General features: G+C 47.4%; 1 protein-coding gene across 3 annotated transcripts in view; it reads right to left on the bottom strand.

Moving 5' to 3' along the window:
- Positions 1–19,496, bottom strand: part of LOC118933248 (chloride intracellular channel protein 5) — a 137,083-nt gene extending 117,587 nt beyond the window's left edge. The window contains exon 1 of one of the 3 annotated variants that reach the window (XM_036927334.2): positions 18,924–19,496. In XM_036927334.2, coding sequence (XP_036783229.2) covers positions 18,924–18,986 — 63 coding nt within the window. In that variant the 5' untranslated portion in view covers positions 18,987–19,496. Of the gene's footprint in view, positions 1–419; positions 588–18,923 lie in introns of those variants that run through there. The other 2 variants (XM_036927333.2, XM_036927335.2) reach the window with 2 other exon arrangements.
- Positions 19,497–19,897: the final 401 nt, after the last annotated feature.

Raw genomic sequence — 19,897 nt, 5'->3', positions numbered from 1 at the left:
CTCCAGTCCTTGCCCAAGCACCACAGCACACGTCAAACGTTCGATCATTTGATTATTATCTGATCAACCAACCTTTCGAGGTGCAATTCTTACTCTTTCCCTGGGCATAGCTGAAGTGGGTTTTCACTGGATATCCCCACCTGTCCCCAGGTCACGCTTTCACATTCTGTCATATTCTGCACGGCCCCCTTTGCCTGGAGTGTCTCCTCCACTCCCCACTGCTTTCTGCCTCACCAGAGTATTCCTATTAGCTCTGAAATACTGAGCATTGGTGACTAACCCTCTAAACATCAGTTTCCCCATCCTTAGGAGGAATTCTAAGATGACCTACTTCAGATGGCGAGGATTAAATGACAGTGCAGGTGAGGCCTGAGCAGAGTCTAGATGCAAAGAGACGAAGTGTGACCCATTCACATTACCTGTCCTGCTCCTTCCAAAGCTCTTCCCCAAGTGCTGGGCGTCTCGGAAGGCCTCCTCCACCTCCTGTGCTTGGAAATGGCAGCTCTCCCCTAGAATCCTTGCTGTCTGCTCCTAGCCTAGCCCCTGGCTCCTGCTCCTCTCCATCTTGCACTGCCAAGCATGTGTGGAAGTGGTATTTTCCCCTGCAGCCTCATCGAGGGCAGGCACCCTGATTCATTTTTGTCATTTCTGAGCCCAGCATGGCCACAACATGGGACACTGAAACCACTCAGTGAATCTTTGTTGACATAAGATGAAATACCGAGATAAACTGAAGGAACAAAAGCCACAAGCTTTAAATAAGTGCTGAGAGCAAATCCTACAAGTCCTCATCCTTAACTCTGACTCTGCCATGGGGTCCCTAACCCTGGGGCCTTGTGCTCCACCTTTGCACACCCCATGTGTTACTCTACAACACTGCCACAGACAAGGTGCCCCCCTCAGATGTCTGCTGAAGTGAATTGCTGATTCCACTCATTTCTAACAGACAGCCTTTCCAGAAAATGACAGAAAATATGGGTTATCTGTGTTTGAAGACTATGTGTGATGTTAATTGAAGGGTCTCTGCATTAAAATGAGAATGGCAGTTCATGAAAAATCATTTCTTTAATAGGGGACATGGAAGTGAAAGCGAATCCTTCACAGGGAGATTCTTAGTTGCAGATAGTTTTAGAAAGAACATGTCCCTGCCATCAATTCAATTTTGGGGGCTAACCTACTAGACTATGTGTTCATGCCTCATAGAGATACATACATGTGTGTGTGGTGCGTATGGATGCACAAATCCATGTGCATCAGTATGTCTGCATAAGTCTGTATCAGTTTTTATCAACTATTTTCATTACTATCTCAGCCAAGGAGCCTTTTTAGACTCCTTCATTGCCTCCCATGAACATTTAATACCACAGATATACTCTACATTTATTTGTTGTACATATATGTGTGCTTTATATATATAAAGAGTAAGATTTTTCTCTCCACAAGAACCAATTTTATCCTCTTTAGGGAGATACTGCTCCCATTGAGAATACATGGTCTGTATATGCATCTGTGCATGCATGCATACACACACACACACACACACACACACACACACACACACACACACACATGTAAATCCTTGGCTCCTGGGAAAGAGACCTGCAATGTGTTTTGAGCTCCTAGACGAGAGGCTCCCTATTCATCACAACCAATCAGAAGAGAAGCTCTGGTCTAGCGATTCTTATAAGAAACAGATACTGGCAATTAGAAAACTGGGGAACTGCAGCCACTTCTGAAGCTCACTGGGCAGGACCTGATTTCCAAATTTTCAGAATTGGGAGAGAACTTATGAAGACACATGAGCAGAAAACACCTAATTGTTTGTCAAAGGAAAATTTCTGAGATCCTAATTTTTACACAGCTATTGCCAACTTTTAAGTCCATATATCTATGTTAAAGAATGCATTTTGGACAAAAGAGAGCCTTCAGATTATTTAATATTTTATAGATCTGGTCACCAGGACAGGCAAGTTTTTTTGAATGATCATTCTATCCATGTCTGAAAAATTCATTGAGTACCTGCCAGTTGTTTAGCTCTGTGCAAAGACTTGTAGGAGATGTGGAAATAAAGATCAATGCAGTGGCTTTCAAACATCTTACAGCCCAGTTTTGTTGTAACTTAAACCGGATATAATGTCTGAGGGCCTCAACTCTTGTATGAGTTAACAGCAACCCCCAGACATGGGAGAGATGCCACTTCATCGCTCCTCTGGGTAACTGAGGCCCTTCAAAAGCACAACATCATTAGAGAACATTTTTAACCTTGACAAACTCTAAGCATAATAGATATACTGACCACTTACATTCTTTCCAGTTTATAACAAAGCTGTAAACCAAGAAAAATTTTAAAATAATAGGCCATTAGAGTAGGAACAGATTTGCTAACAACTGCTACTATTTGATGAAAGCCTACTATGTGCTGAATACTATGCTCTGGGTCCAAATACAGTGATTCTTTCTACACCAAGCCCTGTGCAAGTCATGCAACCTATTTAAATACATCATTCCTGGGGAGTTTGCCATCTCTCAAGGTACCCACTGGTCTGTTTGACAACTCTGATTGCAAGAAAGTTCTTCACTCTGTAAACTAAAATCAGCCTCCCCACTTAAAATCTAAAATCAGCCCTCAGCTCTCATCTGTGGGACTGACACAAATGAGTCTAATTCCTCCTCCATGTGGTTGACTAAAAGCAGGACTCATGGTCAGTAGATGTCCTCAGCCAGGTCCCACCTGCAGTAAAGGCTGAACGATGAGAATTCAGTAGGCTGAGGGCAAACTTAATGACTGACTTGTACATGTGTCATGCAGTGAGTGGCTTGACTAGCATTAAACGAGGCCTTTATTATCCAACACCATGTCTGGTGAGAGGTGGAAGAGGCAGATGAATCTGGGCAAGTCAAAGAGGGCAACTGTGATGGGCACCATGGGGAGTACCCCATACACACCTCCCTGCGGGCACTGCTGAGCCCCCTTGACAGTCGGTCACAATTATGCCTGCTCTTGGCATCATCCGCCCACTCCCTCACTCAGCAGATAATTACAGGGCACCACTCCATGTTAATCTTTAAGTTTTTGGTGTGAACTGGGGATATGCGTAGTGAACAGGTACTGTTGGTATATTATCCATGGTCAAGCCTACTATCATACTCAGGAAGGGGATAGGAAAGGTATTAAAAAGGCCCAAGGGTGGTCAGGGAAGACTGTCATCCCTTCACTCCATACACCATTGGGTTCTTTGGTCAGTCTTTCAGAGATGTAGTAGGTTCGAAATACATATGCACTATGTGACCTTGCATAATAAGCCACTTAAACATTGGTGCCTCAGTCTCCTCATTTATACAATGGAGATACTAAAATAGTGTTTACTATGCAGGCAACTTGTCCTGGGAATTAAATGACTGCTGCATGTAAAACAGAAAGCACAGAGCAAGCACTTAATAAATGTTAGTTCATATTATTACTATTCTTTGCTCTTAAAGGGAGCTCTTGGAAATTATTGTAACCTGTTTGCCTCAGTGAAAAGACCTCACTTTGGTGACACTAAAGGGGGTGAGGAGGGTGGAGAAAGAACTCAGCATGATTTCTCCCACCAAGGATGCCCCAGTGAGTCTGAAGACTCTATGTTCTAAACAAGTCCTACATATGATCATGATCTACATTTTTATCCATCTTTATAAACCATCCCAAATAATTTCCTGGAATTAGAAAATAAATAAATATTCCCTAAGCACTCAAACTAGATGTTATAACTAATGTCTTAGGATCTGTAAGACTCCAAAGAAGAAACCATTGCACAATGATTTTCTAAGGAAATACTGAAATGATCCTTTCTTGCAAACCACAGAACACACTCTAGCTAAATGAAGTGGAGAAGGAACCGGTCTACAAAGTCAATACCTGGTTTCTGCCTTGAAGAAGCAGAACCCATAAGCAATGTGCTCAAATGGTGCTGGGCAACATGGAGGACAAATCTCCACTATACATGCCAATATTGAGATCAGTTTTGAAAAATCCTCCCCAAAATATAAAATCTGAATAATGAGTAAAAGTGCCCTTTATTATTACTTGAGGCATAGGAAAGAACCAATTTCTGCCAGATCATGGTATCTGAGACTACTGAAAAAGAAAACCTTGACTATGAGGAAACTGGGCACACACACACACACACACACACACACACACATGCACGCACACACACACTGAAACTGGCTAATGTGAAAGATAACTAAAATAAGTCAACAACAGCCAGAGACTGTAAGTGGATTCCAAGAATTTACACAATTTGAATTGAGGCCAGGATCCAGCAGGCCTAGGAATGTTGCTACATCTATTTCATACTTGAAAAACTGCCCACCAAGTTCAAGCGTCTTCATGAAGGACACAGTGGAATCAAGGGCATAAATCACCCCATGGGTTTACCATTATGTATGTTTGCCTTATAAGACAACATTCTCCTTTCTCCAGATATCTACCTTTTGGAACAGTTAGCTGAGGCCTCACAGATCGGCTTGCCTGTTTAAACTTCTTACCTATCTCACATCGTGTACAAAATCGGTTGGGAAATGAGATCGTCATTATATTTCCGCCTAGTGACATCCCTGTACAGACCGTTGTACCTCCCCTTGCCAGGGGGCCGTGTCCTAGCACACCGCTGTCAGTGCGTTCCCGGAGAAGCAGCAGGGGTTAGCAGCATGTGGCTTGGTGAGAGCCAGGCCAAGCAGTAAACGTCAAGGGTATCATTTGACAGAACTACTCCAGTGCAGGGTTAAGAGAGAGAAATCCCGTGTTTATGGATAGCCCACGGTGGCTTTCATGCTACAATGGCAGAATTGGGTAGCTGTGACAGAGACTATGCACCGCAAAGCTGAAAATATTTACTAAGTGACCCTTTCTGGAAAAATTTCACTGGCCTCAACCTGGGCTATAGGAGCTCGAAGACCCTTCCCCCAGTACGTGGTAAACTGCGGGAGGGTGGCATCCCCCATTAGGGCCTCACACGGTGCTCAGCACAGAGTAGAATCAAAGAATCCATTTTTAGAACAGAAAGGGACCTCAGACAGAATTTCATCTTATGTTAGAGATGAAGAAATGCAAAAACAGCCAGTCCAAAATAATAGAATGGCAGGAAGCAGAAACAAACATCAAGTTTCCTGAACCCCATCGTATTGCTCTGTTAGTCAACAAATATTTGGTAAATATGGAACAAATGCCAAGATATGTATGAATTTATATAGCAATATCACTATTTGAGCATACAGTGTATGTCAGATACTATATATCTAGTTTATATGTACCTTATATCTATATTGTGTATAATATATATGGTATATATACACAGCAATAATAAAATGACAGCCACACAGGTCCCTTGTGGGAAACAGTCAGCCAAGAGGGGGGACCCATCTGATCTGTGACTTCAAAGTAACCACTCTCAGTTGGCTCCTGTCCTACTTGCTTAAACCCAGCTGATGGAATTCAGCACCCAGCTCAGGCAGCAGAGCCATGGTATGGCTGCCATTTACCTTCCACCCCTGGTCTCTTTTCCAGTTCCTTATAGACCATCCTTCCCCCACATCACAAAGGCCTCCTCGCTGGGGCACATCTGATAACCTCTCCTTTCTCCCCCCTTGACTGATCTCTGTTTATACACAGGGAGGTACCCCTTCACTCCAAAGTGTTCACCAGACGGGCATTTCCACTGAGGGCTGTTTATCTCCCACTCCGAAATGAAAGGTGCCTCACCCTTGATAGCGTAATTCTTGGCACCCAGGTAGAAAAATGTTTTTTGAAGAGCATTAGGCTTAGATAAGCTTCAAACTGCCTTTTAAGGTCACCAGAAGGGACACTCCATCCATGGCTGTTCTCTAGTGGCACCCTGACTTTCCTGGTCAAGAGGAGCTCCTGGGATCCTGATAGGGGAGGAGAATACAGGATCTCTCCTTCACCTGCTCCTCCCACAGCCTGTCCTGGCAGCAGGTCTGTTGAGGGGAGAGGTAAATGACACCCTCCCTCTTCTCTGCCTCACCTTGGCTGGGACTTTCCCCTCAGGTCCTGCTCCTGAACTGAATGCCAAACCTTCCCTAATTGTGCTGCAAAACTCTGCTTAGTGCCCCCCAATACCAGGTCCCTTGTCTGGAGCTCCCGCAGCATTATACTCGCCTCTGGGTCACGGTCCTCCTGCATGTCCATGTGCCCCCCCCTCCCTCTGCTCCCAGACTGCAAGTTCTCCCAGGGCCCAACCATGTTGCCTGGTACACGTTTTTCTCCCTGCCAGACCCCGGGGCGGGGCCTGACATCTGGTAGACCTCCATAGCAGCTGCTACATGGAAAAGTTTATTTCAAGCAAGCATGACTTTAATTTTGTTCTTTTAAATGATTAATGTACATTAAGAGGCAGTAGTTCCTAGGTTTGAATCACAGCTCTACCACTTTCCATGGGACTCCAAGTAAAGACTTAATCTTTCCAAGCCCCAGATTTCCCATCTGTAAAACAATCACAATATGCCTTCTGCATGGCATTATCACAGTAGGGATGCTGAATTAAATAGAGTGGGGCTACCACAATGTCTAGAGCATCGTCGATGTGCAAAACATTGTATGTTTTACATTGCCTCCCAGAGTCTGCGGCCTTTGGCCACGTCCCATGCCTCACAGTGATTCAGAAAGGCCCTCGCATGGGTGAGGCAGGGCCCATGGAGTGAAACCAGCCAACAGTTCTATTCTACATCCTGACTTCAGTCTGCTGTGTGGCATTATAATAGCCTAAGTTCTCTGGGTCTCAGTGTCCCATAGAAGGCTCCTTAGAAACTGCTGGAATCCCACGAGGATTCAATGAAATCCACTGAGTCCACAAATGATATTGCTAATTTTCTTTTGATTTATTATTTTTCATCTTTGTAGTGCCCTCACAAATTGTCTGTAATTTCTTGTGTGTGTGTGTGTGTGTGTGCGTGACTCTATTATATATCTGCAGATGAGTCTGTTCCTCACTAGTGGAGTAAAGGCTGACTGGAGTGAACACAAGGCTTCTTTCATGTCAAGGGCTTAATCCTTGCAAAGATGAGCTTCAAAGCTTACCCTAAAATCCTGAGGCACTTCTGGCCAATGGTCAGCTCTTGGGTAAATTGGCAAGAGGACAAAGTCTGTCTTTGGAGGCTATCCCCACATTACACAACAGACGCTACTTTTATTCTCTGCCTCGATGGGGGTCCAGCACAGTACCCACAGTGCCCCAGGGGCACGCAGTACTGCCGGTCTCTCTCTCCGCCTCCTTCAGATCCTCTGCCCCTTCTGCAGACCCGATAAAGCAATCTTAGCTAGTGTAGCAGCTGGGGCCACAGCGTGCATGTGCACCTCATGCAGGAGAACACATATTTTAAAAAGGACCTCTGGGGGACACGCCTTGCAAAGGGGTTGATCAAAGGATAGGAATTAATGTTATTGGACAGAAAAGTGGGGAAGAGGCTTGAGAACCGGCAGGTCTTGAGGAGGCTCTACCACCCCCACCTGATCATTGCTCAGTTTGCCTAAGAGTAGAGACCTGACCTGACCTTGCATGAGTCACTGTGACCTCTGGGGAACTAAGCAAAGGCAGAGCCTACTATAGCTAGCCATTCAAAAATGGTTCTTGCTCTAGCACAAGTATGGACTCTGCCGGATCTCTTCAGACAGCTGGTTGGGTGAAATGAGGCAATAGAACAGACTCTGATGCCCAGGGATGGCATCTGCAGCCAGCTGTACCATGTCCCAGCCCTGTGGCCTTAGTCAGGGGACTAGGCTCTCTGAGCTGGAGTTTCCTAATTTATAAACTGTGAGTAATAACAGAACCTACCCAGAGAACTCAAGGAGTCAATGTAAACAAGATGTTCGGACCAGCACATAGTCCCAGCTATTACTTTTCAGTTTCCAGACTTACTCTCTGATTTCTGAAAATGCAGAGGGGCCCACTGGACCAAAGAGGACTACAGAATGAGGGCTGATTTTCTACTTTAAAAATCAGGTTAGCTCCCCTCTGTCTCCTCACCCTCTGATCCACTGCCATCTCCTTAACTTTTCCCCACATTCTCCACTTCAAGCACCTTATACACTGGGGATGGGGATCAACAGTTGGGCACAATAAAGCAAGCCAGTGACTGTTTTATAATTCCATAGGCCATGGGGCAGACTCTAAAATCAAGGGCTAATATTTAAGAAGACAGACATACTGTGCTCACTGGGGTGACCTGAGGGAAGCTGGAAGGCCCACTGCCCCTCCAATTTCCTTCCATGGTTGCCTATCACAGTTCCTTAAATGTCCGCCTTTAGACAACTCACTTCTCTGGGTTTGGGATATTCGCATGGGCCTTTGTTAGGCTGTGGGCAGTGTTCCCATAATGGGCCATGCATCAGAATCACTTGGGCACTGGTTTATTACAGATGTCTGGGGCCCCCTCCCCTGGGCACTCTGATTCATAAGTACATGCTAAGGAAGTGTCCCAGGTGTTTCTTATGATCATGCAGGGCTGGGCAACCCTGTTCTGGTGTAAACTCTCGTGTCTGGAACGAGGATTTCCAGGTTTCTCCCTCAGCATGTGCAGAAGAACACAGAGTGAAGATCCCAGCAGGTCACCTTGTCTAGAGCAGGATTAAATCTCTTCTCTCCTCACAGGGACTCTAAGAGGATAAAATCAGATAAGAGACTCAACAGTGTTTCAAAAACTGTAAGGCCACAAAAGGAACCATTTTAAGGGAGAATGGGAAATAAGATTGGGAAAGGGGATGCAGGCTGGCTGAAGTATCAGGCTGAAGCAGTTGATCTAGCAGGTAGAAGAGTGGGTTGTAGTAAAGAGTATTCTAGGAGGAGGAAGCTATTGGTATCCAACATGGCAGACAGGAGGTGAGAGAGGCTGAGGCAGGGTGCCATCTTGAGGGTGATGAGGTGGTACAGTGGTTGGAAACAAAAATATAACTCATTTCTAGGGTAGGGACTGGTGTTTTGTTGCCAAACCTGCTTCCTTCTTTTCCTGGGAGGGCAGCTAGATAACACCTGAGTTCTGGACGATGGAAAATGGGTGGAAGTGGTTTGTCCATCTCTAGGCAGGGACCTGCAGACCACCCGTGTGATCCTTCCCCTGTGTTGGATGAAGGCAGAGCCCAGCAGAGGAGTGGCAGCCCCAGGGGGTGGCAGGGCTACAGAGAGGAAGGAGACTGAATAGGAAGACTGTTCACTCAACACTGTGCTGAGTTACGATGTGAACAAGTTGAAGGCACTGTTGCTTCAGCAGTGGGCACGTACTGACCAGCACAATGTCTTACATTTGAACAATGAAAACTCAAGTTTATAAATGGAATGCATGCTTCTTATCTTATTTCACCCTTTTAGTATCCTGCCAGACAGGTCAGATCTGTATTACACTCCTTAAGTACCCAAATGAGGAGAGGTCACATGGCTTTTCCCACATGGCTCCTCTCTCCTAGAGTCCTGTGGTCAGGCCCTGCCCCTCATTCCCACTGGAAGAATCTGAGGCATTTGTGATAAAAGACCACAGGCACATGGCTCCTTTGGTTCCTAAGGCAAATGATAAAGACACGGTGGATCCTAGATTTTATGAGCAGACTTCAAAATGCCACAGGACCCAAAAAGGACTAGCGAGATTGCCTACCCCACCCACCCACCCCTGCTGTGTTCACAGGAATCCTGCTCACTGTCAGCATTGGGAACCAGAGGCATACACCGAGGGGAGAGAAGCCTTGAGCTGAATCAAGAAACCTATATCTGTTGCCATGACGACCTCCCAAACTGGATTTTTAAGAGACAGTAACTGGGACGTGGTTTTCGCTTCCTCTTTATTCTAAGTAATGGATTCCCAGTTGGACTCTATTCACTACAACGTCCTTTACATTTTGTGTTATTTCTCCAGTCTGATACTTGGCTTTTTCCCCCTTACCACAGAATAATAATAAACAGAAGTAGAAACATCATCTTAAGGTCCACAGAGGTTAGTACCGGGTATAGAGGAACCAGCCCCAAACTTCTACACACTACAGCCAATGGGTGACCCAAAACACACTGCAGAGACATCCCACTTCAAACTATCTCTCCTCAGATGCAACAGGGCCAGGAACACCATCTTCAGATAATTTTGTACTTTCCTCTCTTATAAAACAGAATTGCCCACCAGCAGGCACTATAACATGCAGTCTTCTACATCATAAATAAGTGTCCAAAATGGTCAGCCTGCCAGCAGACGTGCCTCGTGATTTGACCCTAACTTACATTTCTGTCCCCCTTCCAAGATCTCTGGAAACTTCTTTGCCACAGCTAAGCAGAACTCTGAGTTCTTCTGGGACACATCCTGGCATTTCTTGCCTCTGAGCTGTTGTTCATGCAGTAGCCCTCATCTAAGACAGTACATTTATGTCTTCCCTCTCTTTGCCTCTTCATCAGCTTTGCTGAAGCCTCTTGTGTCTCACTGCTCCCTCTGAAATGGGCACTTCCTAAAGCACAGTCCCCATCTCTCTGCTCCTTCTTCGTGCTCCCATCTCCAGAGAACTTTTCCTTCAACTGTAGCGCTAAGCAGAACCACAAATCCACGTCGCGAGCCCTGACCTTCCTCTCATTCTGTGCTGATTTTCCAGCATTTCTATGGACATCTGCCTTAACTGGCTTGCCATCACCTCAAATGACTGTTCTAAAACCAGATGATTCTCATTAATAGCAACTTGCTGTCTCACAGCTCTGTTTTTATGATAGATTCATAGGGTTTCAGGGTTAAAGGAACAGTGAAGCTCCAGCTCAATTAGTTTATCTGCACTCAATCCTTTACAAGATCTTAGACAGCAATAGCGCATTGCCACACCAAATATGGAAACCAGTCTCTTCAGAGGTGCGTTTACCAAGGAACCACTTCGGCATCCCTCCTAAACTAGAGCTTTCTTCCGAGACCTGTGCGCACTCTTGTCTCCACATCATTCTCCCTCAGCTAACTCCTCCTCTTGGCCCTCGTCCGGGCTTATCGTCACCTCCCAACAGGAACACTGGTCTATCTTCCTCAGGGGCCTCTGCTCAAGGCTCTCTTGATTCTACCATAGTCACAGTGACTTCAGTCATTAGAGGAATGGTAAAAACAGCAGCAGCTCACATTTTATCTCACTTCTCCCCCTTTAATCCATAGAGGATGTATCCTAAATTACTGGGTTGTGAATTTACCAAAGAGGGGTCAGGCTAGATGACTTCTAAGAGGTTTCGTCCATATCAGAAATTTCATGATTTTATGACTGTTGATCCCATTTTATTGAAGGAGAAACCTGGTCTTCAAAAAAGTCACTCAACCAATATGTGGCAGAGCAGGACTTGGAATGGAGGTGTTCTTACCTGGAGCCTATTAATCGTCTCACCACATTGTGCAAAACAGCCTATGAACCTTTCCAAACAGGAGAAAAACAAGCTCCTACCCTTTGTAGAAACTTCTGGTTGCTCCCCATAACTTACAAGGGGGAAAAAAACCCTTAGATGCCATTCAAAACCTCTTCTTGCTATTATTGTTATTGCTCTCTATCTTATTCCCAAGTGTGCCCCTCTATATGCCATTCTCTGCAGCCAGCCTTGTGTACCCACTGAGCCCTGAACATCCTCAGTCCTTGCTGTTGCTGGGCCTGATGTGGTTGCCCACTCCTAGCTTCTCTGTCAATCCTAATCATTCTTCAAAGCACAACTACCCTCAAATTACACTTGGAGTCCTTGGGCCACACTGGTTCCTACATCTGCGCCCTCGTTTAGTTTCCTGTCACTCACATGGGGCTCATGCTCATTTGCATTATCACCCCTCAGCCACAGGTTTATTGACTACTGGGTCTCCATCTTCTCTGATCTCCACCCCTGCTCTTCAGCTCTTACAGAGCCTGGCACCAAGCAGGCGGTTCTGTAAACATGTTTAGTAATTGATTGATTGTTTCTATTCCTGAACTACCTAAATTCTTTATCTTACTGATACCTCCTTCATGCCTAGTTTTTCAAATTATTTGTCACTCCTGTATCATAAAAAAATTACAAAGGAATGAAAGCAAGTTATAAAAGAAAGGTCAAGAGCATTCCTTTCTTCCCTTTCCTGGTTTATTTGTGGTCAGTCTGGGGTGATTCATGAAAATAAGTATATTTGCCTAAGCCTAGCCCTTCATATGAAACGCTTCAAGTGGGGGCTGGACTTCATCTTGCCCTTTGGATGCACCACTGGGTGGGTTCAGTCCACCTGCCCATGGTCTGGGGCAGTGGTTCTTAGTCTTTGATAAATCCCCAAATCACCCAGGTGGAGCTTTTTAAGGATACTGTCTGGGCCTCACCCTGACTCCCTGAATCTGAGTCTCTGGAGGCAGGGCCTGAGCACGTCCACGGGAAGGAGCAGGGGAGGGACTTTTTCATGCCCCAGAGGCTGAGGCACCCTCAGCCTAGCCACTGCCCACCAGGAGTGCTACAACAAAGGTCATTCAAAGAATCTTCACACGCTAGTGGAGCTAGCGGGTGCTTCTAGAAGTTAGCAACTCCATTTCTTTTACCCACAAAAGACTCATTTCATTTCTGACAGCAGACTATCTATGTAATTTATTCTTAAAGGATTTCACATCTCAGAAATAAGATACTCCTTGAATAAACATATGAGTTTCCAAAGTGCATTCTCACTCAGGCAGCTGGCAGAGAAATTTCCGCAGGAGTTGGGGCTGACCTCTAAGAAACAAGCAGGGTTGGATCCAAGCTGTCCTGGGTGGGGAGAACCCTTTAACTGACTCACATCTTCAGGAACCTCATGCTTAACCACTTTGCTCCTTCACTGTTTCTAGTCTTCTAGCTCGATGAGAAAGACAACGAAGGGTGTCTCCTGGGTAATGGTTTTAAAAATTACCAGATACTGAGGGTCTATTATGTGTTTCCTCTAGTCCAGGTACATGAGAGGCATAAAGATGTGTGTATGTCTTCTTTAAGAGCAAATACGGTATGCAGGGCTGCAAGGCTGCCGGGGAGGCAGGGGGAAAATCTGCACTGAAAGCCCAGGGGTCATTTTGGAACCAAAGGACCCAGACTCCAGAGCCTTCCTGTTCATCTAAGGTACAAAGTTGTAGGCTCCTGGGAGGCCCTGCCCGGAGCCCAGTGACAGGAAACGGAAGGAAGTCTCTGAAGTAACATTTCCACAGAACAGAAAGGAGAGTGGTGCCCCCAGGGACACCCCCAGGGCCCAGAGCCCGGAGCTACATGGGAGATCCCTTGGATGAGGGAGCAACTGACAGGAGGAACCAACTTCCCCTGAGCTTGAAGAACCCAGAGACTGATTGGCCAGGGATCTGCACCCGCCCTGCAGTCAGTCAGGCTGACCACTTCAGACCCTGGCCTCTGGGGGCCTCCAGTTCACACAGCAGTAGCCTCTTGAGAGGTGACCGGATCCAGGGACAGTTAGTTGATCCACGCTCCAGCTCCCAGGGGTCTGCTTCCGAGATCTAGCAACAAGGCAGGAGCAGACAGGACTGAGTTTCTGACTACTTGGCACACCAAGGGAAGGAAAGTCAAGGGCTTGGCTTCTCACTAATTGGGCTATGATGCACCTGCAGAGGAGGCTTCCCTTTTAACTCAGATTCATACACGGCTTATTCAGTGCGTACATCAACCCCACAAAATACATACTGCCATTATCAACATCGTACTGGTGAGAACACCGTGCCCCAGAGAAGACAAGTAGTGACTCTGTGGCATCCTACTACACTGATGAACAGTGACTTCAGGGGGGTATGGGGGAGACTTGATAATATGGGTGAATGGAGTAACCACAATGTTTTTCATGTGAAACTTTCATAAGATTGTGTATCAATGATACCTCAATAAATGAATAAATAAACAAAAAAGAACACCATGCCCCACAGAGCCACAAGCAGCCTGTCCCAGCACACAGCTGGTGACCCACAAGCCTGACACCCAAAGCCACACTCTTCCTCTGCACCCCAAGCCGCCACCAATATGGGCCCAGTACCCACAGCTCAAGGGAACAGCAATGAAAAGCTTTTCACCTCACTGTCTAAGTCAATCAACTATTTGCCTGGGTGGAACGAGGCAGCCGGTACGCAGAGGGAACAACACAAGTTGTCAGGGAAACAGAAGCTGACCCCACTGACAATGGCCTTCGGCAGCTGCAGACCCACCGCCCTCACTCCCACCCCCTGCCGTGGCACCTGACAAGTGCATCAGCTGACCTTTGACACCAGCACAACCACGGATGTGTTACAGGAAAAGACACACTGACTGGCACAGCAGGGAAGATCAATTTGTGTATTGGATTATTGATCACAGATTAAAACGTGGAGGTAGAGGGAAAGAAATACATCTGCTTAATGTGGCTAAGCAAATATCAAAAACCTAATGATCCCATGCTTAGGAGGGCCCCCCCAAGGTGACTAGGCAGCTGGGGGGAGCAGGGATGTGGGCGGGAGCACCACAGGATTTGATCCTGTCTGTTCTGGAAGCCAGATGATGAAGCTGTGGGTCACCACGACTTGACCCTTCACCACTGTCAGAGCCTTTGGGTCAGTCAGTAAATGAAATGACTAGTCACTTCCATCAGGCAGTCAGCAGACTCTGTGTCCTTCCCCCTTGCTGAGCGGGTGATTATTTGACTAGACCGACCCCATGCACTGACTGTTCTGGAGTCCTGTGGGTAGGGCTTTATCACCCATCAGCATCTGTTAGCTGAGCACTGACTGGGTGCAAACTCTCTCTCCACAACGGTCCTGATCATGGTGCCCTGAGGCCGATAGAAGCTCTGGACCCTAAGCCACACCAGCAAGGCCACCTTTTCAGCAGTAGCAGAAGCTGCCTGCCCTCCAACCTGCCTCTGATTATGCCTCAGTGGCCCTCCCTCAGAGCCACATACCGGAGTCACCTGGGGGTAGAGGTTCAAAATACTGTTTCTGGGTCCCACCCACAGAGACTTCGATGTAATTGGCTTGGGGAGCAGCCTGGCATCCAGAGTTTTGAAATCTCCCCAAATGATCTGAATATGTAACCAAGGCTGAGAACCAGAGCTTTCTGCTGAAACTCATGCCCGTCCGTGGCCCTGAGAGACATCTGTAGCAAATGGTCCACTTCATTACTTCACCTTGGTGGCTTTCTACATCTGCGGTCCAGGGGTGGCCCTGGGGCTGGAAGAATCAGTTCAGATGGGGAGAATGTCTCAGCCTAACACATCATCAGCACAGGCTGTTTGCCTTCCCAAATCACTTTCCATTTTGCTTTCACTTCCTTGTTCTTTCTTTCAGTGAACTGCCCTCCCTGCCACTGTCAATCCTCTAACCCATTGTCTTCCTTTTGTGATCAAAGTCCAAGCACGTATGATCTCATTTATTCTCAAAATAGCCTTGTGCATGAGGAAGGAGCCAGGTTTTCATTCCCTAATGCAAATCAGGGATCTGCAGATCAAGAAAGGTTCTAGCTGCCATGGAATTCATATCATTATTTGACCTCAACGTGTTTACAGCGGTTTTCAGAGTCCAAATCACTTTCATCTATTTGTTCCTGCGGAATACTCATAGCAAGTCTGTGGTGACAGTATTTTCATGACCAGGATGGTCACTCATCCTGATTTGCCCTGAACAACCCCAGTTACACCTGCTGTCCCAGCCTAATTACGGTAGCACCCCCACCCTTCGCTGTCTAACCAAGTGTCTTGGGGTTTGAACAATAAATTATACGGCCACCTTATGCATAGCCACCCTCTCATTTTAAGAGGAGGTCATTGAGACTCATAGAAGTTAAGTAATTTGTTCAGAGTCATTCAGCTAGTTAGAGGCAGAGACAAGACTTGCTCACGTCCTGTGTCTCTAAACCTCTTCTCCATCTACAGGTATTGTGGAACACTAGAATCAGAGCTCATTTGCTCAAACCTTTTGCATTACAGATGAAGAAACTAAAAGCATGGGGGTGTGATCTCTTAAAAGTCACTATTAGAATGTTCTCTGGAAGGGTCAGACTTGTGGTGCAGAGCAAGAAGGAGCTCGTTCCAGGACAACATTCTCTGGCCACAGTAATAAGGCATCAGTAATTGTTATCTTGGATACCACTTGAGAGCGTACTGTGGCAAAAGAAGGTGCAGGCCTGACTTATGGGTGTTTGGAAAAGAAAGAGTAAGAGATTTTGAGACTAACCTACTGGCCTTGAGGACTGGACCTGAATGTTATTTGCTGTGTACCTCTGGGCATGTCACATACCTTCTCTGAGCCCCATGTGTTATTCAACTGTAAAACAAGACTAAATATTATTTTTACTTCCCTAGGTTGATTAAGCAGAGCAAACAGCTGTTCTCCAAGGGCATTAAGTCTAACGAGGTCTCTGTGAGTCATATTTATCTGTTTTCTTCTTCATTTTTCACATGAGTGAACCAAAGCTCATGACCAAGGTTGCTGGGGATCCAAAACGATAAGGTATTTGAATGTGCTTCATAAATCCTAACGTGCTGCCATTGATTATTATATCATCATCAGCCTCAGTAGTAGTAACAGTGCTTATCAACTGAGGTGGGCCAGAATCACAGGTCCTTGAAACTCCCTGGGTGACCAAGGTTTTGAAAGACACACCAGAGGACAGGCAGGATTAGGGGTGTTCCCTTCCTGGAGTTTTGAACATGCCCATCTCACAACTCTTACTAGGTGGTGAGGCACAGCCTGCCTGGGAGGCTTCCTGGGAACCAGTCCGCCTGGCCCAAAGCACCTCAGGTGCCTGACCCCTGCAACAAGAAGGCCTTTCCTCTTAGGGAGCCATACAGTGAAGACAAATATCAAACTCTGGGAATATCTGATTCTGAAAATCAGGGCATTGCTTCTCTAAAATGAAACCATTCGAAGCCTGGGCAGCATCTGTATTTCACAGGCATTTATAGCCTTTATGTGTCCCTGTAAATGATAACTACCGACTAGAGGCTCGAAAAAAAAAGGCTTTCCTATCTGATTTTTTGGTCTCCCTATGGATCTGATTTCCAAGCTGCCTGTGAAGACCTGCATGACTCTCATGGATTGCTTTCCATTAGGGGAAAAAACAGGTGACATCACAAGCATTTCAGAATTCTTTGCGGGCACTGGGGCTGTGCTGTGAGCTTTTTGTATAAACGGAGCAAAGCTTCAAAGCTGCCAACACAAAATTCCAAAGGTGCAGGTAGAATTGGTTTCCACACCTTGCAGTGGGGCAAAGGGCTCCTTTAGCTCTAAAGGGTCAATTTGTGTTTCAGTTTTCAGGAACTTGACACTGCGAAACTGCTTGCTCCCAGGGAATCGGAGCAAGTCCTAGAATAGCTTCCTTCAAGGAGAGCAGCAAAACTCGTAGCTTTGTCAAAGCTCTCCTTATTCACTCCCTAGGCCACCGGCCTGGACACTGAGGCTCAGGTCCAGCCTTGCAGGGACAAGTCCTCTTAAATTACCTGGTTCTGCCGGAGGACCTGGAAATCCTGCCCAGAGGGGTTTTGGAAACCAAATGAGACTGACAGAAACCATATTTTAGGAGAGAGAGAAAAAGACCAAGGAAAACAAGTGCCACTAAATGACACGTGTGATTTCTATGGATAATTAAGGAAAACAAACACAAAGAATTGTAAAACCCAGACCAAGAAATTGAACAAACCTTTGCAGTAGGCTGGACCAACTGGGACAGGGGACAGACCACTTCTCAAGTGTAAAATAAGTCACAACTAATTTTATATCTTTAGGCATCAAAAACTACCTAGGACCAAAGGGTTGCTATCAAGATTTACAGTTTTTGTGAAAATCTATGTGTTTAATTAGCTTGTAGATAAGAATCATTTCACCAAAATAACAACTTCCCCACTCCAGGGATTATAGGTACTTTTCAAACTCAGCCAGGAGGCCCCTGACACGCATTAAGGACTCTCTCCTTCTCAGTTACCTGCGGATTTCTAGGGAAGCCTTGCATTCTAAGGTTGTTTCCCCCTTTGTGAAAGGCCTAGGCGCTCAGGCAGCCTGCCTCCTCCCCCTCTCCCGAAGCCCTGGCGACTCAGCACAGCCCTGGAGGCGACTCCTCAGGTTTCCACGCTTCTGCGGTGTCTGCACGGAGGACCGATCAAATGTTTCTTTATTACACCAGCGGTTGGGGAAATGCTGCCTGGGCCTCCATCCTTCCTCCTACAGGTTGCAGGTGAAGTGCAACAGCTTTGACATTAGACTGTTTCTGCCCAGAGAGCAAAGCGAGTTAATTCAGTTAATTTAATTTTTTCACTGTGCCCCTTCATCCTAGTCTGTCCCCAGATTGGTCGGGATATTTTCCCTATAGTCAAACCCTTAGCATTTCCTGATTCTACCCGGCTGAGGCATGATGGTAACAGTAACAATAATGTCCGCGAATGGCGTGTTTGTTTTCTGCTTCGCAGGTCGCAAAGCAAGAAAACATCTTGTGTTTTGATTTTTCTTGTAGTAGTTCTGAGTAAAAAAAATAGGTGATTTTAAGAAATGTGGTTTTGGCTTTGCCCAACATAATGATATCAGTAATGGGTGTTTTCTTTTCTCTGCCTCCCCTCTCCTGATCCCCCGTCTTTCCAGTTTTAGAAGTAAAGGTTCACGGGTCCAGCCGGGTTCCTGCCATCTCCCTACACCTGGAGATGCCCTTGAGGACAAGCCCAAATCGCGCCAGGCAGGGCTCCGAACCCGCAGCAAAGACTGCCGGTCCTGTGGCGGGTTTGACAAACTGCCGGTCAAGTCTGCAAGAGGACAGCCACCTGCCAGATCGCACTGACTGCGTTCACCCGCGGGCCCCGGAGCGAGGCTCTCTGGCTGCAAAAAGGCCCCCTGGGGGACCGAAAGGGCTCGACTGCGCTCCCTGGGGACCCAGCTCGGTCCGCGCCCAGGCACATGAGCCCGGCTGGAGGCGCCGCAGGTGCGCCGGGCGCTGGGAGGGACGCCAACCTACCTTCACGAAGAGTTCGATCTCGGGGTCCCTATCGTCCCCGTTCGCCGTCGCCGAGTCCATCATGCTGCCTGCGCCCGGGGCCAGCGTCCCCGGCAGGGGAGGCGCCACCTCTGCGGCGCCCAGGGCCCGAGCTCTGCGCCCCTGCTGCGCGGCCCCCTTCTTCAGAGCGGCGTTCAATTATTTTTTTCTTTAAATGTGTTTCTTAAGGCCGGAGCGGCAGTGTGTGAGAGCTCAGTCCCGGGTGCTCACGTGAAAGGGGCAGAGTTCAGGAAGGGACAGGAGGCCAAGGGGGTAAGGTGGATTCAGGGATGGCAGCAGGTCCCGGGAGTAACAAGTGCCGGGCTGCGGGGAGGTGTCACAGGATCCGCGCCCGTCAGCGATCCTGCCGTCGCCTCCAACACGCCCAAAATAGCCGGAGGCCGCGGGGCGGGATCAGCCCGGGCCGGACCTGGGCGGAGGTGGGGGGGCACCAGCGAGCACCGCCCGGCCCCCGCCCCCCGCCCCCCGCAGGGCCGCAGGCGCGCAGCCAGCAGGTGGGGCACCGCCGCCGGGCCGAGAGGAGGTCCTGGGTGAGGAAGAGGGGAAGGAAGAAGAAGGGGGAGAGGAGCAAAGGGGAGCAGGCAGGAGAAGATGGCTTGTAAGTCTTAGGTTACATTAATGAAGCATTAGCTCCTCCAAGTCACCCCGCTGGTAGTGTCTCCCCCCTGGAAAGCCCCCTCCTGCCTTAGCGATGTCCGCGGTGGGGAGGAGCTGTGCGGAGCCGGGTAGGGCGCGCGAGGAGGGCGGGCAGGGCGGCCCGCTACTCGGGGGGCTGAGCCGACCGGGTCCGGGGCTGCCAGTTCCAAGGACCCCCCTGTCTTTTGACCTTCTGAGCTTGGTTTTTTGTCCCTTTTCTCTTTTTCTTTAACTTTCTTCTCTTTTCTTTCCTTCCCCTTTCCTTTCCTTTCCTTCCTTTTTCTTACTTTTCTTTGTTT

Source organism: Manis pentadactyla, chromosome 16 (genome assembly GCF_030020395.1).
Source record: "Manis pentadactyla isolate mManPen7 chromosome 16, mManPen7.hap1, whole genome shotgun sequence".
Taxonomy (NCBI): Eukaryota; Metazoa; Chordata; class Mammalia; order Pholidota; family Manidae; genus Manis; species Manis pentadactyla.
Note: the sequence above shows the minus strand (reverse complement) of the source record. Positions and strands in the feature narration are given on the sequence as shown.